The 20,300-nt window shown below is 41.0% G+C and overlaps 1 protein-coding gene across 4 annotated transcripts in view; it reads right to left on the reverse strand.

Annotated features, from left to right (window-relative positions):
• LOC101826352 (synuclein alpha interacting protein) overlaps positions 1 to 20,300 on the reverse strand; it is a 132,023-nt gene that overhangs the window by 42,816 nt on the left and 68,907 nt on the right. For all 4 annotated transcript variants that reach the window (XM_040741820.1, XM_040741822.1, XM_040741819.1 and 1 more), the window contains exon 3: positions 8,493 to 8,565. In XM_040741820.1, the coding sequence (XP_040597754.1) occupies positions 8,493 to 8,565 (73 nt within the window). The remainder of the gene's footprint in view (positions 1 to 8,492; positions 8,566 to 20,300) is intronic.

Raw genomic sequence — 20,300 nt, forward strand, 5'->3', positions numbered from 1 at the left:
GGCTCCACCCTCATGACCTAATGGCCTCCCTGAGATTCCACCTATAGGTAATATCATCTTGGGAATTTCTAGTATGCAAATTTTATAGGAGAACAAATATTCATTCTAACTTACTGGCATGTCTAACTCTTTGACACACAATAACTGTTCACTTTTAAAAGCATCACACAATCTCCCTCACCAGGCTTTAAGTAAGTCGATGATTTTCCGTTGATTTGCATTTGTAGCTATCATCCATTGTATGCAGCCCAGCTGGACACTCCTGGGATCCCAGAGACATGGAATGAAGTAGGGCATGAGTGAGCAAGAAAATATAATTCCACCTGCAGCAACACAGTGGATTGTCTGGTGAGCCAAGAGCTATTTGATGAGGTGCATGTTCAGTGTGTGTGTGTGTGTGTGTGTGTGTGTGTGTGTGTGTGTGAGAGAGAGAGAGAGAGAGAGACAGAGAGACAGAGACAGAGACAGAGAGAGAGAGAGAGATTGAAACACGTTGTAGAGGAGCCAAGAATTCCTCTTGAAATTCAATGATTCAGCTAATGCAGATACTGAGTGGACTGTTCAAAAGGACATGGTAGGGTTAGGGTTGCAGTTAGATAGATCTGAAACCATCTGAGCAATTAAGGAGACCTAGAGGGAGAAAGGAGATAGGGTGGTCCTATTGAGTATTTAACTCCACTTGACTGTGAGTGGTCACACAAAGAAAGAACTTGTAAAGGACAAATAAGGGGCTATTAATGAGTTAGGAAGGAAATCAGGAGGGAGTTAGTAGTGGCCAATAAGCTCAAACACTTCCACAAGTCTACGAAAGATGGGAAGAACATAAAAGTATCAATGGATTGTATGATATAAACGTGGTGGTGTTCTCTAGTGAGGCAACTCATACTGTAGATGCTTAGGGCAATGGAAGTAGAGACCTAGAGCGGTGTTTTTCATAACTATTTAAAGCAGGCTGATGTCAAGGACCATTGGGACTGTGGAATGTGTTCAAGGCCATCTTATACAACTTAGACTTGGTCTCAAAATATAAAGGAATAGGAGGGATGGCAATAAAACTCAGCGGTAGATTAAGCACCTGCCATTGCAAGGCTGTACACTCAGTCCTCAGCACTACTACCTACTATCCCCACAATTACATATACAAGAAGAAAAGGAGAAGAAAGAAAGAATCCTTAGACATTTCAAGAGGAGAAAAAGTATAGGGAGCTAGGACATAATACAGTTTGTTGTGGGAGGTGATGGTACAATCCAGACCTTCATTGTCTCTTCTAGAAGCCCTGGTTGTAAAACACTTAACAACAGGTAGTTGACGGCACATGTCTAAATGATAATAGTTTTAAGATATTGAGATAAACAAAGCATCATGAGATTAACCCATCTGTCTATTCTCTGAGGATACTAGAAAAAGTAAGGTTATATATGTGGCTCATTATATATTTCTACTAGATATTACTGTTCTAGGGGGCCTTTGGAGGAGAAAGGAAGGGCAGTACCTATGAAGGATCCTGACACACTGAATGACTGATGTGGCTGGAAAATCAAAGGCAGAGGGAGTGGCACTAGTGAAGATTGCTGGGCCAGTAGCAAGTTCCTCTTGGTTTCTCATGGCTATAGAAAAATTTCCCATTGAATAGCTTCATGATCATCTTTAGAAACCATTACCTGAATTTTAAGCTTGGAGAGACACGACAGATCATGAATTTTTGAGGAGGCTGTTGTGCTTCGTTAAGGACAATAGGTTGGATTCCAAGTGACTTAGGTCCAAGTTTCTTAAATTTGAATGTGCATAAATAAATAGCCTGGGAGAAAGCTTGTAAACTGTAGGCTGGGGTGAGGCTTGAGACTGCACAGACTCAGGATGAGTGATCCTGTACCACACTGATGGAGTGAGGCTTGAGAGCCTGCACAGACTCAGGACCAGTGATGCTGCAAGCACTTGTGTTGGTCTTGTATTTCACAGATGAGAGGGGTCTAGCTGAGCAGATGCCACAGAGGGGTGGCTATCAACAATGACACCTTGGCAGACGATCCTTCAACTATGGGATTCTAGGATTCTATTACTTGACTACGTCTTAGATGACTGGATCTTTCTCCCCTCCCCCTTGCTTTCTCAGGAAGGGAAGCTTCAGAATTTTGTGTACCTATGTACTAACATCAGGAATGGTTCCTCCTTAGAAGGAAGTCTCTGCAGGGCCATACTCCTTTAAGAGGCTTTGCTCACCTGCGTGGTTTGTCTGTTTGTGCTTCAGTCTGTGTCCATGCCCACCCCCCTCCCCCACGCCTGTCTGGAGATTTCCTCTGCCCTTTGGATTTCTTGTCCTTCCTTGCTGTTTATTTCCCTGCCCTCATTTTTACCAAGAGCTTTCTCTAATGAGTAGTAGATAGGTGTTTCTTAGACTCCAATAAAAATAAACTAAGCAATGTGGTCAGTGGCGGCAGCTCCACTTTTACAGGAGCATCCTATGGCATACTCACAACGTTGGCAGGCATGGAAACTCTGCAGCAATGAAAGACTGTCTTTATATTACAACTGCAGACACAAGAAGAGTCTCAGGAAAAAAAACTTGAAAAAATACAATTGTTTCAGAGGCAAGCATGATGATAGTTTTATTTAATTTTCTGTTTTAAAATAACAGATTATATCACATTTAGAATTATACTATTGATAAAGATAAAAATAAGTTTTTTTATATTTTGTTGTTGTTGTTTTTAATAAGAGTCTCACTGTGAAGCCAAGGGTGACTGAACTCATGATCCTCCTACCTCAGACTGGGATTATAAACATGCAACATCATATCAGGCTAAAACAATTGTCTGAGACAAAGAACATTCTCATCTGGGTATGAAGTTTCACTGTTGTTAAATAAACTGAGATTTTAAAAAATTATATTTTTAGCTGTGTCATATTGAAGTGTCCATTTTCCATTTTTTTTGGTTTTTGAGGCAGGGTTTCTCTGTATTGCTTTGGGGACTGTCCTGGAACTCTCTTTGAAGACCAGGCTGGCCTTGAACTCACAGAGATCCGTCTGCCTCTGCCTCCCAAGTGCTGGGACTAAAAGCGTGCGCACCGCCCGGCTCATTTTCCATATTTTTGAGATTTATTTTTATTATTAAAATTATGTGTATGCCTGTGTGTCTGTGGTAGCGTGTATGCATAAGAGCAATGTTGCCCACAGAAGCCAGAAGAAGCTGGTGTCACAGGCCATTTTGAGCAGCCTAAGGTGTATGGGTGCTGGACGTGTGAGCTCAGGTCCTTTGCAAGAGCAATCCTTGCTCTTAACCATGGAGCCATTGCTCCAGTCCTCAAAGTGATAATTTTTTTTCTTTGACTGAGAGTTTGGAAAATTTGTTTCCTTATTCTTTGGAGTTCATTTTATGTTACATCATGGGAAATGGATTAACCTACATGCTTTTTTTAAAACTTTACTGAAACTGCCAAGCTAACTTTCACTTTCATGTTTGTAGCATAAACCTTAATACAAATTGAAACCAGGAGGTTTATATATTTAGCAACATTAATTATGTCACAGCAATGTCTACAGGACCCATTTGATGCCAATTTATTATTTTCGGTGATGGCTAAAAATCCTTGTAAATCTTCAAACAGCATGTAAGTGTTTGTTTTCATAGCTTCAGGATTTGTCACAAAGTTTGCAGGAACAGGGCCTAAAAATACAGCAAATTTACAATACTTTTAAATATATACAAATGTGATTTTATAAGAAACCAGGTCTTGGAAAGAATGGTCTCTTTTATTCAATGTCATACAAGCAATGATTCGTATTATTTAAGTATTGAGAGTATTTCAGAATCTATTTTCAGAGCTATTAGAGGGCATGTTTATGGCTGCTGCACAACTGAGATTTCTAACCTGAGTGAATTTCAGTTCCCAGATGCAAAGCAGAATTATTGCTTATTTGCCTTCCTGCACAAGAGAAGTGTACAGTGAGACGAGCAGATACATATTTTGAAAGAATCATAGGACTTTTATAGCATCATGAATTTGAAACAAATGTGCATTTGAATATCTAATTAGCTTTTAAAAGAAAAACCTCCAAGCCAATGAAATCGGATATTTTACTTGAATACCATATGTTGTATAATGCATTCTACCCTTATGTGAAGATAGCCAATAGAGTGAACATTCACTGTCTTGGATTCACAGATATTGGGCAGGGCATGCCTGCAAACGTTTCACAGATTACTTTCTTTGTTAGATGTGAACATTTCACACACAACTTCCCCTGCAGCTAATCCTCACCCTACACTACTTGATACACATGTTCCTTGAACTGAATCATCCCTCAGTTGACTCTTATTCATGGGGGTCCTTGAGACGAAGGATCTGGTTTCCAATCCACTCGTTGACTCAAGAATTTTGGGAAAATTATTATCTGCAGGCTTGCTTCCTCATCAAGACAACGGGTGTAACAATGGTACTCCCTCAGAATTGTTTTGTGGAGAAGAGAAGTGTTTACATAAGATTTGCTGCACTGCCTGGAATGAAGAATTCCTCAGGAGTAACTCAAGGGTCAGGAGTGCCTTGGCATGACTCAAGTACACCATGAGCAGAACCTGGTCTCAGGCTTCCCACTCTTTGTTAATTTGTCTCCTTCTTACCTCAGGCATATCTCCAAAATTCCTTCACACAGCCTTCTTTTTAAAATCTTTCTAGTCATTGTATAGTGTAATTGATGAGTGATAGCTAAAAATATTATTCTTGTTAGGAAAAAATAGAGGTCAGTAAGAATCAAGCCCTTTAGCTAAGGGAAGGGCACTCCTCAGGGTTGACTCCCAGGCTGTGATGAGCTGGTAGAAGGTGCTAGAACACAGATCAGGGCCTCTGACAACACTGTGGCAATTGCCACTCAAGCAGCCCACAATGGAAGCTGGCACAGGTGTAGGGCTGAAGGGAGGTGAGCCTTGGGCTACATGTCTGCCCAGTGCCTTAAGGGTTATATCCAAGGCTACCTTTATACCTGTCACCACAGAACACCTAGAAAACAGGCAGAAAGGGCAGACCCTCTATGAAGGAAACAAAGGCACATGTTAAGTCACAGGAGCCATTGCATGGGACTGACAGCCTCAGGGTAGACTATGGAGAGATTTCAGATTTAGCTACAGATGTTGCATTTCAAGAAGGCTGCTTAGAAGGTGTTGTCATCCTGAGTAGAACAATATGGGTGTCCAGGAGGCACTTGGAACCCTGGAGGGAAATATGAACCCTGGGTGGCCACATAGTAGCCCATTCCACATACTGAGTAGTTCTCTTTCCCAGAAGGTATGTGCCCTACTTCTCTAAGGCTCCAAGAAAGGAGCAGGTGAGAATTCAAGGGATACTGAGTTGGACAGAATAACAAAATTCATGTCATCAGAATGTGTGCTCTGTTACTGAAGTGATCAACAGGATGGCTGACACTTTGGTTGGGACAAAAAAATATTCTTGAAAATCTGATTGACTTTAGACTGTCTGAATTATTTTTAAACTTCTGAACATTTTTGTACCTGTAAATAATTAATGTTTTTTCATTACAAATAAATTTATATTACACTTGTGAAACTAAAACAATACCTAACTAATTTAGTCGCTATCACAGATGTTGATAATTTAACCTATTCATTTTTGTTTGTGCTTCCCGTTTGTTTTATCCTGGATGGTTTTTAAGGACCCCAGTCTCTCCAAGAGTTGTGATTGTATGGACTGTGGATTTTCAGATACAGGGTCAACATTCCTGACCTAGAAATCTAAGAACAAGGCCATTGAAAAATCCCAAATGCTTAGGGCACTGACATGATGTCTAACAAGTTTTAGATTTTAAAGCATTTCAAGTTTGGGACTTTTAGCATGGAGGGCACATAGCCAGTTAACCTTTATAAGATGGGCAGTCTCAAGAGGTTACATATTTCCCATCACTAGAGTCACGAGCTACAGGCTGGCTGAAAAACAAATAAACAAAATCCTGAAATATCGAGAACTCCAAACTGAAACCCATCTGGTCTCAGGTGATTAGAGTGATGGCCAGTCTGTGATAGAATTTTACAAAAGCTGAACCATGCTGGCAGTGATTTCTACTGCACGAAGGAAACCAAGTTTGCAGGAACATCTGGCCATGCCATCTCCCAACCTCCTTTACTGCTATTCTTTAGTTTGATAACTATTAAGAAGTCACAATGTTTTTCTTTACTTCATTATAATTGCTAAGTTTGTTCCTAGATCAAGGAAACAGGCGCTGCTCATTCTTTTGTTTTCAGTTCCCTTTGCTGGCTTTCACATGGCCGGGCCACTCTGAGAGTCCGTGAGGCTTCACCTCAGTTGTCAAGTTGATGAGATTTAGAATAATCTGGAAACATCTCTGGCTATGTCTGTGAGGGAGTTTCCACGTTGGGTTAATTGAGGTGGGGAGACTCATTGTAAATGCAGTGGCATCACTCCATGGGCTGAGGTCTTGGAATGAATGGAAATGGGAATGAAAGCTTCCCACCCACAGTCATCCCCCTCTACTTCCTGATGACAAACACCACGTGACCAGCGGCCTCACGTTCCTGCTGTCATGGCTTCCCTGTCATCTGGAGACCCAAAGTACTCCACGCCCCCCCAAGGTTGCTTTTGTTACAGAAATAGGAAAAATAATGAACACGATCCCTGTGGTCCTAAACATTTCCTCCTTAAGCCCCACAAATAGTTCTATCACAGCAGTTCTCAACCTTCCTAATGCTGTGACCCTTTAATAAGTTCCTCCTGTTGTGCTGACCCTAACCTTGAAATTATTTTGTTGCTATTTCCTCACTGTAATTTTGCTACTGTTATATATCGTAATGTAAATATTTGTGGAGATAGAGATTTGCCAAAGCGGTTTTGACCTACAGGTTGAGAGACTATCACGTGGGCTCATGTTGCCTTATTGTTCTGGAATGTTCTTTCCTTCTTGTATGTTTGCATGTCCTCTGACTGTCACCCCATCCAGATGCGAGCTCAGTGAGCACAGGAACTTTTGTTTCCCGTGTTCTCCATGCTTGGATCAGAGAACTCTCCACACACAGTTGTTGACTGAATAAATGCAAGAGCAAATGGGAATATCTGTTGAAGGACTTCACCACAGGAAGACATATGTGAGCATTTGACAGTCTCCCCAAGTCTCTGGACTCTTACTTGAACCCCAGTCTTTGGATGCTGGGGCTTTGTCTGTTCATTCTTGCAGTGTGCCCTCTGTGTATAGTTTCCTTAAAGAGATAAATTCTTCAAAGGCCTAGAGCCAAAGATGCCCTGCCTATCTCAGCAGAAACTCAGGTCTTTTTAAAAATAACATCTGTACGCATTCTATGAAAATTTTACATATTTATACAATTTATTTCAATTATTCCCTCTACTACTCCCCCGATGCAGTTTACCCCATCTCCCTCCCAAGCAAATGAAAACTTTTATTTAAAGCTAACTTCTGGGATGTTTCTGATCCACACTCACATATTACCAACACACACCCATATACAGAAGAGAGAGAGAGAGAGAGAGAGAGAGAGAGAGAGAGAGAGAGAGAGATTAATTTTCTTATTCTTCTGAGTAAAAAGTCAAAGCCAAACAAATAATCCATGGGGGAAAGTTAGTAACTTTTCTAAGCCCTTTCAGTTAGAAATTCAGAATTCTATCTAGTAGCTGTATAGAAAGATATCTCTTTTTCTTTTTAAAGATCATGTGCATAATTTAAGGATTATCTTAAGTCTCCTGCCAAGCATGTTTCTCAAGCCTGGTGTTAGTATGTGGAGAGGTTCAGTTTGCCTAGGTTAACGTTGATGCCTTTGAGTAATTATCTAGAACAAAGTAATGCATGAACTCCATTTCATAGTTTAGTATCATTCCCATCGATACACTTCTTATTTTCCTTTTTGCCCATCGAAGAGAGAAAAGCAGAGGGATTTAATTTGATTTACAGGGGGAAAAACAACCCTAAATGTACTTTTTTCAGTCGGGGGATGGGGCAAGGAGACAAGGCCAGGCAGCTGGTTTCCATCTATCCGCCATAATTCTCTGTTTAGTTTACACTATTAAACTCCAGCGCTGTGCTTTCATCTTAACTGTTATAGTATGCCTTATTGCAGATTCTAGCATGTCGCATCCTGATAGGGTTTCAGACTTTGGCAAAGCACCATCCCTCACGTTGGTCGTTGCCATATGGGTAGTAAATGCATCCAGCATTTTTTCCCTGGCGCCTTCATCATTATCTTTTGCCACCACTGCTTTCTTGGGTTTTCAGAAAATCTCTGTGGATTAGATGGTTTGAAGGTATCAACAGGATCTATGTTGACCTGTACACAGCCAGGTCCCAGTTAAGACCTCCTAGTCCTGTAGATGACCTTACATCTATTTGTTGGAGGTGGCAGGGAGGTAGTGTAGGAGAGACCACAAAGAGAAAAGAGCCGAATACAAGAGCAACTGAGGCCAGGGAAACTGGAGCACTAACCCTGATGAATGAGGAGGGGTGAGGAGTCTGACCTACCTGATCTGTCTTCGTTTTGTGAATCACATCTTCTGCACAGTTCTGGGATGGTCTTGAGAGATGTGACTGAATACTGAATGGGAAGACAGAGGGAGAAGTGTTAAACAGATATTTAAAATACATTCACTCAACTCATTCAGAAAAAAAAGACAAATACAAGGAATAAAGCTGGAGTACAACAGGCACATTCAGGAAGTGGACCCCATTGTGATCTGACAGCATCCTAAGCTCTACCAGTGAGCATCTCAGCCTGGTGGCTCTTGTTAAGATGTATCCAACAACTATTCTGTCTATCATCTTTTCAAACTGAAATATAGTCAGAATTATTGAACCTTGAATAGTTCCAGGAGCTAACTACAAGTGTGAAAAGTCTAGTGGATGAGCACTAGGCTACCTCAACATCCAGGGTAAAAGAGTCATGTCTGTCCTGGTGTGGACCACACTACATAAAATCCTAAAGCTGGGGAGATGGCTCAGTGGTCAATAGCACTTACTGCTCCTGCAGAGAAGACTGGTTTGGTTCCTAGAATCCTCATGGTGGGTCACTGCTATCTGTAGCTTCAATTCCAGGGATCCAACACCCTTTTTGTCTCTGCAGATACCAGGCACTCCTGTGCAGTGCACACACATATCTACCACTCATACACATAAAATATAATAAATATATTTTTGTATTAGGTCCCACCAGTTACTGCGTGCTACAGATTTTACTGTGCCTCCATGGCAAATACTGAGATCATGTCATTAAGCAAGAGGAACATCGGTGTGTTTGAAAGCTCTTCTCTTCTTTAGATTAGTTTGGAAGGAAAGCCAGCCTCTTTCCGTCTCCGTCATAGCATCAAGTTCAGGGATGGCTATCAAGATAACAAATTATGACACTGGAGGCACAAAAACACATGTAAAATCAATAGCTATGATTTATGGGGTCTACATTTGATACTCATCAATTTGTCTTGAGAGAAGGATGTGTTCAAACAAAACAAATAGAATAAATAGAATAGAATGAAGCCTTTAATCAAAGGTAAGTCAAAGACTATCTTCAGTCATTCTCACACTGTAATCCATAAAACCCAATTTTCTCAAAATGTTTCACTCTGTATCTCTAAGAACAACAGGCACATCTCATGAATTACCTCTCCACTGCAAAATCTGAGGCAACTGAGAAAAAAAATAGTGTAATCTAAAAGAAAAACGACCAGGGGAAACCCATTAGTATTATTCTAGCGTCACAAGTGAGGATTGTATAATTAGAATGCATTTTTCAATGCAAAGGTACTTTAGTTGGCATGATGTTGATAGATAGACCTCCAGGGCTCCCACAGCATTTCAGCAAAGCAAGACAGAAGGAGTAGGCACTTGCCGCTATTGTCAGTTTGCACATCACAAACAAATTAAGTTTGCAGTATTTCCAAATGAAAAATGAAGTCTCAGAAGACTAATTAGAGAAATTATTCTTACCTGTCTGATGCAATAGCATCCTGTTTATATTGGCCATTCATCAGAGACTACAGGTGTTCCAGCAAACACGTGACACACAGGTGGAGGGAGAGGAGGCCTCTTCAACCAGAATTGAGCCTCAAGATTACGTTTCCTTCTATAGTGTGTGTGTGTGTGTGTGTGTGTGTGTGTGTGTGTGTGTGTGTGTGTGTGTGTGTGTTTGTCCAGGTTGTGGGGGAGCCAGGAGTAATTTAGATGGAGAAGCTTCATCTCGGAAGTAACTAGGTACCTCATGTTCCTGATCAAGTACGAGTTCTCTAAGGAATCTGGTAGCTTTCTGGGACCAGCTGGTACAGGTTATATAATTACACAGTCTATAATTCAATTAAAATTAGGCCTTTGTTTTGGTTGCTGTACTCCATGACACCCCCTTTGGCCAAGTCTCACCATTTCTCCTGCTCCCCTCCCTACCGTCTCTCTCTCACTCTCTTTTTTCCTCCCCTCCCCTCCCCTCTGTTCCCTTTCTTCCTCTTTGGCTTTTCCCCCAAGACAGCATTTTAGAAAAGAGAAAATTGATTATTTATAACTATGGGCAATGATACAGCAGGGATTTCTCATTGGGCTTACATGATACATATGTAATTAAAACAGGTGAACCCCACTGTCTTCATCCCAGACCTATTCACATGAACCCTCACCTGAAAGCCAGACTCACTACTTACTGGGATCTGAGTTTTATTAGCTGCCGGTCCAACTCTTCCTGTTTGACTACAAAGGTCCACAGTAGGCAGAGTGGTTAAGTTTGCTGAGGTTCAAACTCTAACAGCACAGGTTGCTTGGCTGGTGTCTAGGCAGAGTATCACAGAAGAATCTGGACATGGGGGCACACACCCATAATCTTAGCACTTGGGTGCGCAGGGGAAGGCTATCTCTGAGTTCAAGGCCAGCCTAGTCTATATATCAAGTTCCAAGCCAGTCAGGGTGACAGACTGACCGAGACCCTGCCTCAAAACAAAACAAAACAAACACAAACACAAAACAAAACAAACACAAAACACAACAAAACAACAAAACCCCAAAGAAACCAAGCAAGCAACTGACCAACAATCAAGACCAAGACAAAACAAAACAGGGTGACATACAGACTGTGGCTTTGTCCATGGTGAAAAACGATGTTTCTTTTGTGAAGGCATATAATTTGAATTCTTCGCATCACAACTACTAAGAAATAATGACCCTAAAGAAAAAGTCATATGCTACTTCTGAGAATAGAAATAAAAAGCACAGCAAGCTAAGAAAAGAAGTATCAGCTAGAAAATTGCATTTTGTGGGAATTTTTAGGGTGCATGTAAGGTCACATTTAGTTGTGACACTGTCTATGCATTTTACAAGTCCAGATTTAACACAATAGAGTGATCTAAAGATGGTTACATTGTGATTGGAAGAAATGCATAGGAAACGTGTTTCATAAAAGCAACATACATATGTATTTTCATACTTGCAAATTTGAGAAAGAGCTCATGACCCAGGATGTCTCTTACAAGAATACAGTGTGCTGCCATCTGGGAGTTGGAATGGAAGGCTTCCCAGACCATTGTCACAATTCATAGGACAGATGGCCCTTTATAAGGAACTGTCAGATGGCTAACCTACTTCATTCAAAGGACGATTACTAGTCGTAACTCCTGCTGCTTTGGACTGACCAAACCAAGATCAATGCATCCTCCACCTGCTTACCCTCCACCCAAACTGTGTAGCCTGTTCTCCTGATTCTGTTACCCTTGATACAACAGAGTGCTTTCAGTTACTCGAGAGGCATTGCTTTTCCTGATACTATTTTGTCCTAACATCTTCCTCGTCTTGAATCCTTCTAATGGTCATTGGCTGTAAAAACAACCTCTTGGATAAAAACTTTACTACTACTCTGTTTTAAGAGCTCCTGGTAAGGCTGACCATTTCCCCCAACTGTTTCAATGTTTCTATAGAAACGAAGTTTATTTTCTCTATTCCTTTTAATCTGTGAGTGCTCCTTGTCTGCAATGATTTCCTCCAACCATGCAGTGCCATTGTCCCAAAACCTAAGCTTGTACTCTGCCTTCTCCACGAAGCCCCAGGGCAGTTCTTAGCAATGTTTCTCTTTTATGCCCTTAGTAAATGTCTGCAGTGTTGTGGGCTTGACTTTTTCCTCTGTTTAACTATCAACTCCCATATGCAGAGAAGGGAAAGGACATTATCTTTGACTTGTATGCACATAGGGGCCAATTAACTCCCTGAAACACCAACATATACACACACTGCACTAAATCCTGGGCACAATACTGTAGATTTTCAAAAGTTTAAAAGCCTTAAAGTTTAGGCAATTAGTAGGAATTTCCTCTGAGCCTTCACACTGGCATTATAACTCATCAGTTTTTTATAGTTCAAATTTGGCTTGAGTATGTCTCTGTTTCAAGCCCTTCAGCGCTCTTCAGGGTGTATAGGACAGACCGTGTGCCTTAGTGTGGCCTATGATCAGTCTCGTCACTTGCTCTCCTTCAGTTCTCTTTGCGGTAACGAGAAATTTCTTATAGTTCCTTTATCTACTGTTTTGCCTGTGTCTTTATGTTATGAATGTTGCTCTGTCTACTCAGAATGCCATTGCCCCCGTTTCAACAGGAAAATTTCCTTTAATCCTTTCAGCCCTGCCTGGGTATCACCTCTGTAATGCCTTCGGTGACTCTCCCAGATAGAAGGAATGTCAGCATTCAAAGTGTGCCATCTGGACCAGTGGCATCAATGCCTTCCATGAATTCCTTGGACTTGGGATTCTTGGGAGCCACCTTAGAGCTACTGAGACACTGAGACAATTCTGGCACATAGCAGGACTTATGAAGTCTCATTTTAATCATTCACATGGCATCCTGACTCCACACTAATGCGAATGTTTTCATTGATTCTTTAGGTAGTAGAAAACATTTTACTTACCTAAAATATTAGACACTTATTGAACTGTATTAAATGAACTCATTTAAGTAGCCCATGACTTTAGCAGCCATGGTAACAGTTTATATTTATACAAAAGCAATCTCAGAAAAATCTACAATTATAAATCTCACATTACAATCACAGAACATTCAAAAGAATAAAATCCCCACTCCATCAACTGCTGGCAGTTGCCCTTTTGTACAAAGGACACAGGCTTGGAATCAGAAGGTCTGGACTTACACCATGGCTCTCATGTTTATTATCTCTATGGTTCTGAACAAATCAATTGTTTCCTCCCTCTGGGGCTTGGTTTCTTTATCTGCAAACCACGGGTACCTATATGAGGTAATGAAGGTGGAGTTGTCTTGCAAACTGATCAGTGCTTGTCTCTAGTCTCTAACCTGTCTTCTGTGAGTGTGCCACAGACTTTCCTTCCTCATCTTCATTCCTGCCAGGACTAGAGAGGACCAAGAATGAGCTGGGACTGGAAATGAAAAGGAAGATGCCTTAGTCTACCTCTGTACCTTATGTGAGTCCTCATAACTATTTCCTCACTCAAGAGAGTTTGCAGATGAGGATGGACACGGAACATTTGCTTCCAAACTACAGACTGAATTTTTATGCCAGAGAACTATAACATATACATATATATGCATATATGTGTGTTTATGTATACATACATATACATATACATACATACATACATACATACATACATACATACATACATATGGTCATAGCAGTTTTATCCCCTTGCCATGTAAGACAGTCTGAACATGCATGAGACTCAGACTGACAGAACATGACTCCTACATTGGACTATTGGAATCTCTGACCATCCAGGACTGACAAATGTTCAGGGCTGGCAGACATTGGCATTTAGTCCTGCAAACTAGCTGGGGCCCGTTGGGTGAACAAGCAGACATTGTTCAAGTGGGAATGAGGCACAGAAAATGAAGAACATCATCCCAAGCACCTTTGCAAGCAAGAGAGTCTTAAATGACTGAGGTTCTATTATGTTCCCAAAGGAAAAAGAAAATGAGCCATCCATTCAAATAACGATCACAATATTTATGGATTCTGCAAGCTTCCCAGAATTCAGGCAGGTACTTCATGATAGAACCACAACCTTCTACACAAGCAAAACTGCCTGTAAAAGCAGACACATAGCTAAAGAGATTTTCTGAGCTTAAGACATTTTCCTAAAATCTTGATCTCTACAAAGGCCTGTTTTCCCATGGGAAGCACATGACTCGACACAATCTTGAGGATGAGGCACAGATGGTCCATTCCCGTGTTACCAGCCCACTGCGGCTGTTTCTCAGGGCCCTTGACCACCAGGATCGTCTTCCTTCTTCTCAGTCATTCTCTCCACACAGGCTCTCTCCGCAAATCTTACAGCATGAACAAGCGTCCCCATCACCTCAGGATGCTCTCCTTCCCTCAATGGGCACCAGCCTTCTTGCTCTTATGCTCATCTGTCACCCCCGTAGCAAGACTTGCCTTTGCTCTTGCCTCTGTTTGCCTCTAACCTCTTCACTTCCTCTTCTAGCTGCAGGGTGTGATGCTCAGTATGGCCACCGAAGAGTTGTAAGTGAAAAATTCTACGGATACTGAACTTTACAATGACCTGTTTCTTGGGTTTGTTATTTTGTTTTAATTCCTAAACTCATGACCTCTCTTCAGTCTTTCTTGTTTTTGTTTTCGTTTTGTTTCTTTATGTCTAAAAACTTCTTTCCAGTTTCTTTTGCAGAAGCCTTACTTTTCCTCCTGCCACATAGGGCACACTTCTGTACAGTCCTTTCTAGGGACATTCTGCTTTTTCAACACTGCATGTCATCAGGAGACTTAACAGATACCTCAGTTGCTGCTACTACCCCTCCACAGAATCATAAAGGTGGCCCACATCTTACTGTATCTGTCCCACTCTCTCTAATTACAACTCATTCTACTAACTAGGATCCATTAATAAGAATTACTGCAGTCAATTCTATTCTCACATGCACATGGCTTTTATCATGGTTTCTTGTTTTTATTATATTTGTCAAGACTTGAAAAAAGAAACAGAATTGTTTCATGCCTTTATTGCTAGTTACTGTTTGTGGCTGATATGAGAAAGCTCAGCAGCTCTTTTTGATCATTTTTAAAAGTACAGCAGAAATTGTTGTATTATAATACTAATGTAATTGATGCAATGTGTGGTTGGGCAGCATGTGATGGTCTGCGCTGGCAAAGGGAATGTGATAACAATGCTGAAAGACCTCCTGTTGCTGGTGGTTTTTCTTGTCCCCCAAAGTCTCACTGCTGCTTCCAGCCCCAAATGAACACACAAAGACTTATATTAATTATAAAACTGTTGGTCGATGGCTAGGGCTTCTTATTGGCTAGCTCTGTCTTAATTATTAACCCATTTCTATTAATCTAAGTTTTTCCACGTGGTCTTATCTTACCGCAGGAGGGTCCGGACCTCTTGCTCCTTTGTGGTCTACATGACGACTGTTCTGGAGGGTTCCCTCTGCCTACCTTTCCCAGAATTTTCCTCATCTCCTAGTCTCACCTATCTTCCTGCCTTATTGGCCAGTGTTTTATTCATTAACCAATAAGAGAAACATATATACAGAAGGACACCCCCCACCAACCTCTTTCTATGGTGAGGACTGGAAATGGAGGGTAATGACCTAAGAGAACTGGAATTAAGTCCAAGGATGACCACAAGGTCCAGAAGAAGTCATCTTCAATGCAGATGTAGGTTCTGGAGCCAGACTGCTCACATCATATCCTGACTTCAATGTTTTGTTGGTAATCTTAGCTCTCTAATCTCATTGGTAAAGACAGGGTGATTACAGTACAGAGTACTGTGTGAAGACTCTGAGAGTTTACTGTAGAGCATGGGAGTCCTGTCTAATGTACAGTAAGCATTCAAGAAATGCTGAGTACCATTATTATTTATATCTAGAGCATCAAAAAACACTAAAAAGTTAAGCCTGAATAATAATAACTACTGAAAAATTATAAATGATGAAATGATTAAAAGAAACATTTATCCTGCAGCTGGGTAGCTGGCCAGCTGTGGACCTTGTCCAACATCAGTGCTTGTCTAGCTTCAACGATGAGCCAAGAGTCAATCAACACCAAGATACACAGACTGCCAGGAACAGTGATTGGTACTGAAACATGACTTCACATGAAGTTAACCTGACATTTCACAGTTATAATAAATATGCTACATTCTATGAAATGTAGTAACTTACTTGCTGTTGTACACTCCCCGAGAGCACAGATTAAGTTTACACTATTTTCCCAGACCTGTAACTGTGTCTGGAACACTGCTGATGTTTAATAAACACTTGCTGACTAGTTGGCAAAATAGTTAGCTATGAGCAAGTAGTTTGTATAAATAAGTTATGTAGTCAGTCTAATAAATACTATGGCTATTCAGCAAGAAAAGGACTCCACAGGCTAAGTTCAGAATCTGAGAAGGCAAATTGGAAGTCAGTCTGGTGGTTGCTCTTTCTTCTTGGAAATCACTCTCTGCCTAAGGTTCCTCTCTTCTGGGAGGATTTGGTCCAAGATGGAGAAAGGGAGCTTAGTTCCAGTTTTGAGGTCCGAAACATAGAACACATCATTTCTGGATTAGATTCCTAGTCTATTTCTTGAGAGGTACTTAGAAAACAATGAAATACAGGGCATTTGGTTTTGAAATAAGGAATATGTTTTTAATTCCATGCATGGGACTAAAGATGAGGAATACGAGGCAATTTGGACTCAAATGTAGGACTCAGCAAATAAAACACTGCAAAAAAATGTAGTAGTATTTTGATTGCTGCTGCTGAAGCTACATCACACTGACTGGCACCAAGGGAGGTTTAAATATAGACAAGAACAGGGTGACTTCTAGGAAGGACACAGCTATTGGGAACAATGAAGCAGGAGCGGGGCAACCATTGTCCACATGAAGGTCCTGGTTACCTTCTAGGGAAACTTTAGATGTAGCAAGAGTAAGGGTTTTGCTTGGTTCCCTTTTAGCTGGTTTTATTTATTTATAAAGGAAACCAAGTCCCTCACTGCCAAGAAGCAATTTGTGACCACTCCAGTGCCAAATGGGTATGGTGGCACATAAGGTGACTGATTTAGAGGTATAAAGAGGGGCTTCCGTTCAACTAAGTTTCTCAGAAGGTCACAGTCCCCTTCTGAGCCAAACAGCTCCATAACCCTGATCCTGCCACATTCTGGCTGTAACCCTGCAAAAGTCACAGTACCTCTGCAGGTCTCAATTTTGTCATCTGTAAAACAGGATGAAAGCAGAACTTGCCCTTTCCAGCTTTGTGAGGTCTGAGCAAGATAACTGACATAAAAGATTTCAGCTGTGTGTGTGACATGGCCTCTGTCTGACAGCCAGTGGCTGTGTGTGACATGCTTCACGTATCTGCTGTTCAACCTCAGCTTTATTTATTCAGTCCTGGATAAGAGACCATTTTTGTGAAAAAAAAATTGGCTTTGCTTAATAAAATAAATATAGCATGGTTCCTAAGAGCCCCCGAGGGTTTTGTGTTTGCTTTGATGATAGGGGAGCCTGGTTCTCACACGAGGACTCTGTAGACCCATTTGCCATGAGAGGAAGGTTTGTGTGTGCCCTCTCTCACAGGCATCCAGCTCGTGCCTAACACTCTGCCCTCAGACAGCAAGGTTACAGGGGCAAAAAGTCTAAACTTTGCATTTGACAGAGGAAGCCCATTATTTTCAAGTCTGGAGAACTTCAAAATAAGTTGGTTGCCTTCTGTGTTTTGTCTCATTAGATAAAGACAGAAAGTTCTTGTTGTTTTTCTATACAAATATACAGCTTGTGTTTTAATTAAAACAAGAATCAGTTCCCTGACCAGAGGGAAAAACCATGAAATACAAAGCCCCAACTACGTAATTGGGCTATAGTCAGAGGGTAAGGAGGGGAGTTTTAAACCCCAGCATGAGTCTTGTAAACATCTTTCCCAAATGCTGCCTGGACTCCCCACCACCTTCCCCTGCCACTTCATCAGGAAAGAGGCAAAAAGGGAGGGCAGAGATAGAGGTCTGTCTGGGCAATCCAAAAAAATAAAACTATGTTCATGGGAAACTTCATTTCTCTTTATGCTAGTGAGTTGGCACTTGGGAAACATGTTCCTTTCTGAGTCTCAACATTGGAATCATTCTCATTTAGCAACCTCGACGGCCAATGTTCCTAGTTTACCCAAACAGGCTGAGAACACTTAATTTCACTATTTATGAGTATGTCTTCACTTTTTTCGCTATGCAATCATTAAATACCAACAGTCAAACTCTGTCATGTTTAGGGCATTAAACTTCTATCACACTGAGTTATGATAAAATAATCTAGTGCTGGAGAGGTTTAAATAGAGCTTCTTCAGTTTCAAGGGGGGGTTACAATAGACTTGGACTCCTCACCCTCCATACTGCCAATATTTTGGGATGGATTTCTGGTCTCTACCCAACAGAGCCAGTAGCACCTTCCCAGTATGACAATGAAAACTCTGATATTGCCAAATCATCATGGATGGGAAACATGGTCAGACCCACAGAAATGGCTCTGCTTCATCTTGACTTAAGGTCAGAGAGTTCAAAACTATCCTTATTCTTAGCAAGAGTAAAGTCATAATACCTAAAGGTCTAAGGTGTGGCTACTGTAGGATGTTTGGTCTTTGTCTTATCTAAATAACAAGGGACTTGGTCTGAGATATAGTTACTCTTAACCCTTAAGGCCATATGATGAGAAATTTAGTCTAAGGTGTGGTTACCAAATGTTTGAGAATTAAAGAAGAAGGTCTGCTTCTTCCTTGTATCTTGATAAAGAAGTCTTTTGCCATATTCCCCTTTTTGGCTGGAGTATTTAAGAATGTTGAAGAATAAACTTGGGGCATCTAGTATTCACTGGCTTGCCCTCCCGATGCTATTCTGTGTCTCTGTCTTTTCCCACCGTGTTTCAATCCACTTGCCCCCTCTCAGGTTCAAACAGGGGATAATACAGACTGGCTCCAAAAAGTGGGGTTACCAAAGACGGGCTACTACAAAACAGGGACAGAAAAATTGTCATTGGTGTGAAGTATTACAATAAACTATATCCATCTGGGAGAAGCAGGAACGAGCTACAGCAAAACTGAGTATTCTGGAAGCAGTGTGCTCCAGGCTAACAGGGAAATCCCTGGTAAGATATAAGATCTCAATGCTTTAGTGTCCTCATCTGTCAAAAGGAAGATGGTTACAGTAACTTCTCTGTAGGATCAGTGTAAGGATGAAACATGCTGCCTGGCCCATAGGAAATAATTAGTGTTAGCCATGATTGTTTCATCAATGCTATACAATTCAAACCTGGCTTAAGTTTTAATGCAGGCTGAAGATCCACATTAGAGTCCACATAAAGGGGAACTTTTAGGGAAGGTACATTCTTACTGATGGAAATCTGAATTTATGGTTCAGAGTGGTCAAGTTAAAGAGGCTCAACCATTGCATAATCCTGTAACTCAGTTTGCTAAACAGCTTCAGTTATTGCTTAATACATTTTATCTTTCAAGCAGAGCTTCCTAATTCATCAAAATTATGGGCTGCTGCCAGCTGATTCTTCTGTAAATACAACTGCTCTGTTGTACTTAAAAGAAAATCTTGACACCATGCCTGGTCTTTTCCCTCGAGTTCTTTCTCCACTATTGGTCAGATAAATATTATTGTATTATTCGTTGAAACAATAACAAAAGCTACTATTTTAAAGAATAACTTACTGTGTGCCAAGCTAAGTGTTTCACATATATTATCATTTCACCCAAACTTTACAACAATTTTTAAAGTAAGATGAGTATTTCAGGGAAGTGAAATTAATGTGCTCCAAATCATCCAGTCAATGAAGGGCAGAAGAAGCTAGGAGCCGGGGCTGGCTGTCTTCAGAGCCTGTTCTTGTAAAACACAACCTGACCGGTTGTGTAATGCCTGCCTCAGAGTTTGAGGCAGGAGATCATAAACTCAAGGCCAGCCCGGGCTACGTAGTGACACCCTTGTCTAACAAAACCAAGAGTTGGGGATACAATTCAGTGGTAGAACACATGCCTAGAATGTGTGATTCAGTAGGTTTTGTCCCCGGCATTTCAAATAGAAAAATGAATAAACAACTGTTTGAAACAAAACAAAAAAATCAACTCTCAAACTACAACTTTTCGGTCAAGCCTCAATAGCGACCACCACCAAACTCTTAATTATCAGTCTTTCTTTCTACATCTTGCAACTTCCCAGCAGATCTTCATACTATCTTTCACTTTCCTGGCTTTCATTCAAATCCAAATGTCTTGACAGGCAGAGACACAAATCAACCACATTCTGAACAGGTCCTCCAAGTCAAGCACGGTGACTGATCGACAGACACGCATA

This window comes from Mesocricetus auratus, unplaced genomic scaffold (assembly GCF_017639785.1).
Source record: "Mesocricetus auratus isolate SY011 unplaced genomic scaffold, BCM_Maur_2.0 Super-Scaffold_6730, whole genome shotgun sequence".
In the NCBI taxonomy this organism is placed as follows: domain Eukaryota; kingdom Metazoa; phylum Chordata; class Mammalia; order Rodentia; family Cricetidae; genus Mesocricetus; species Mesocricetus auratus.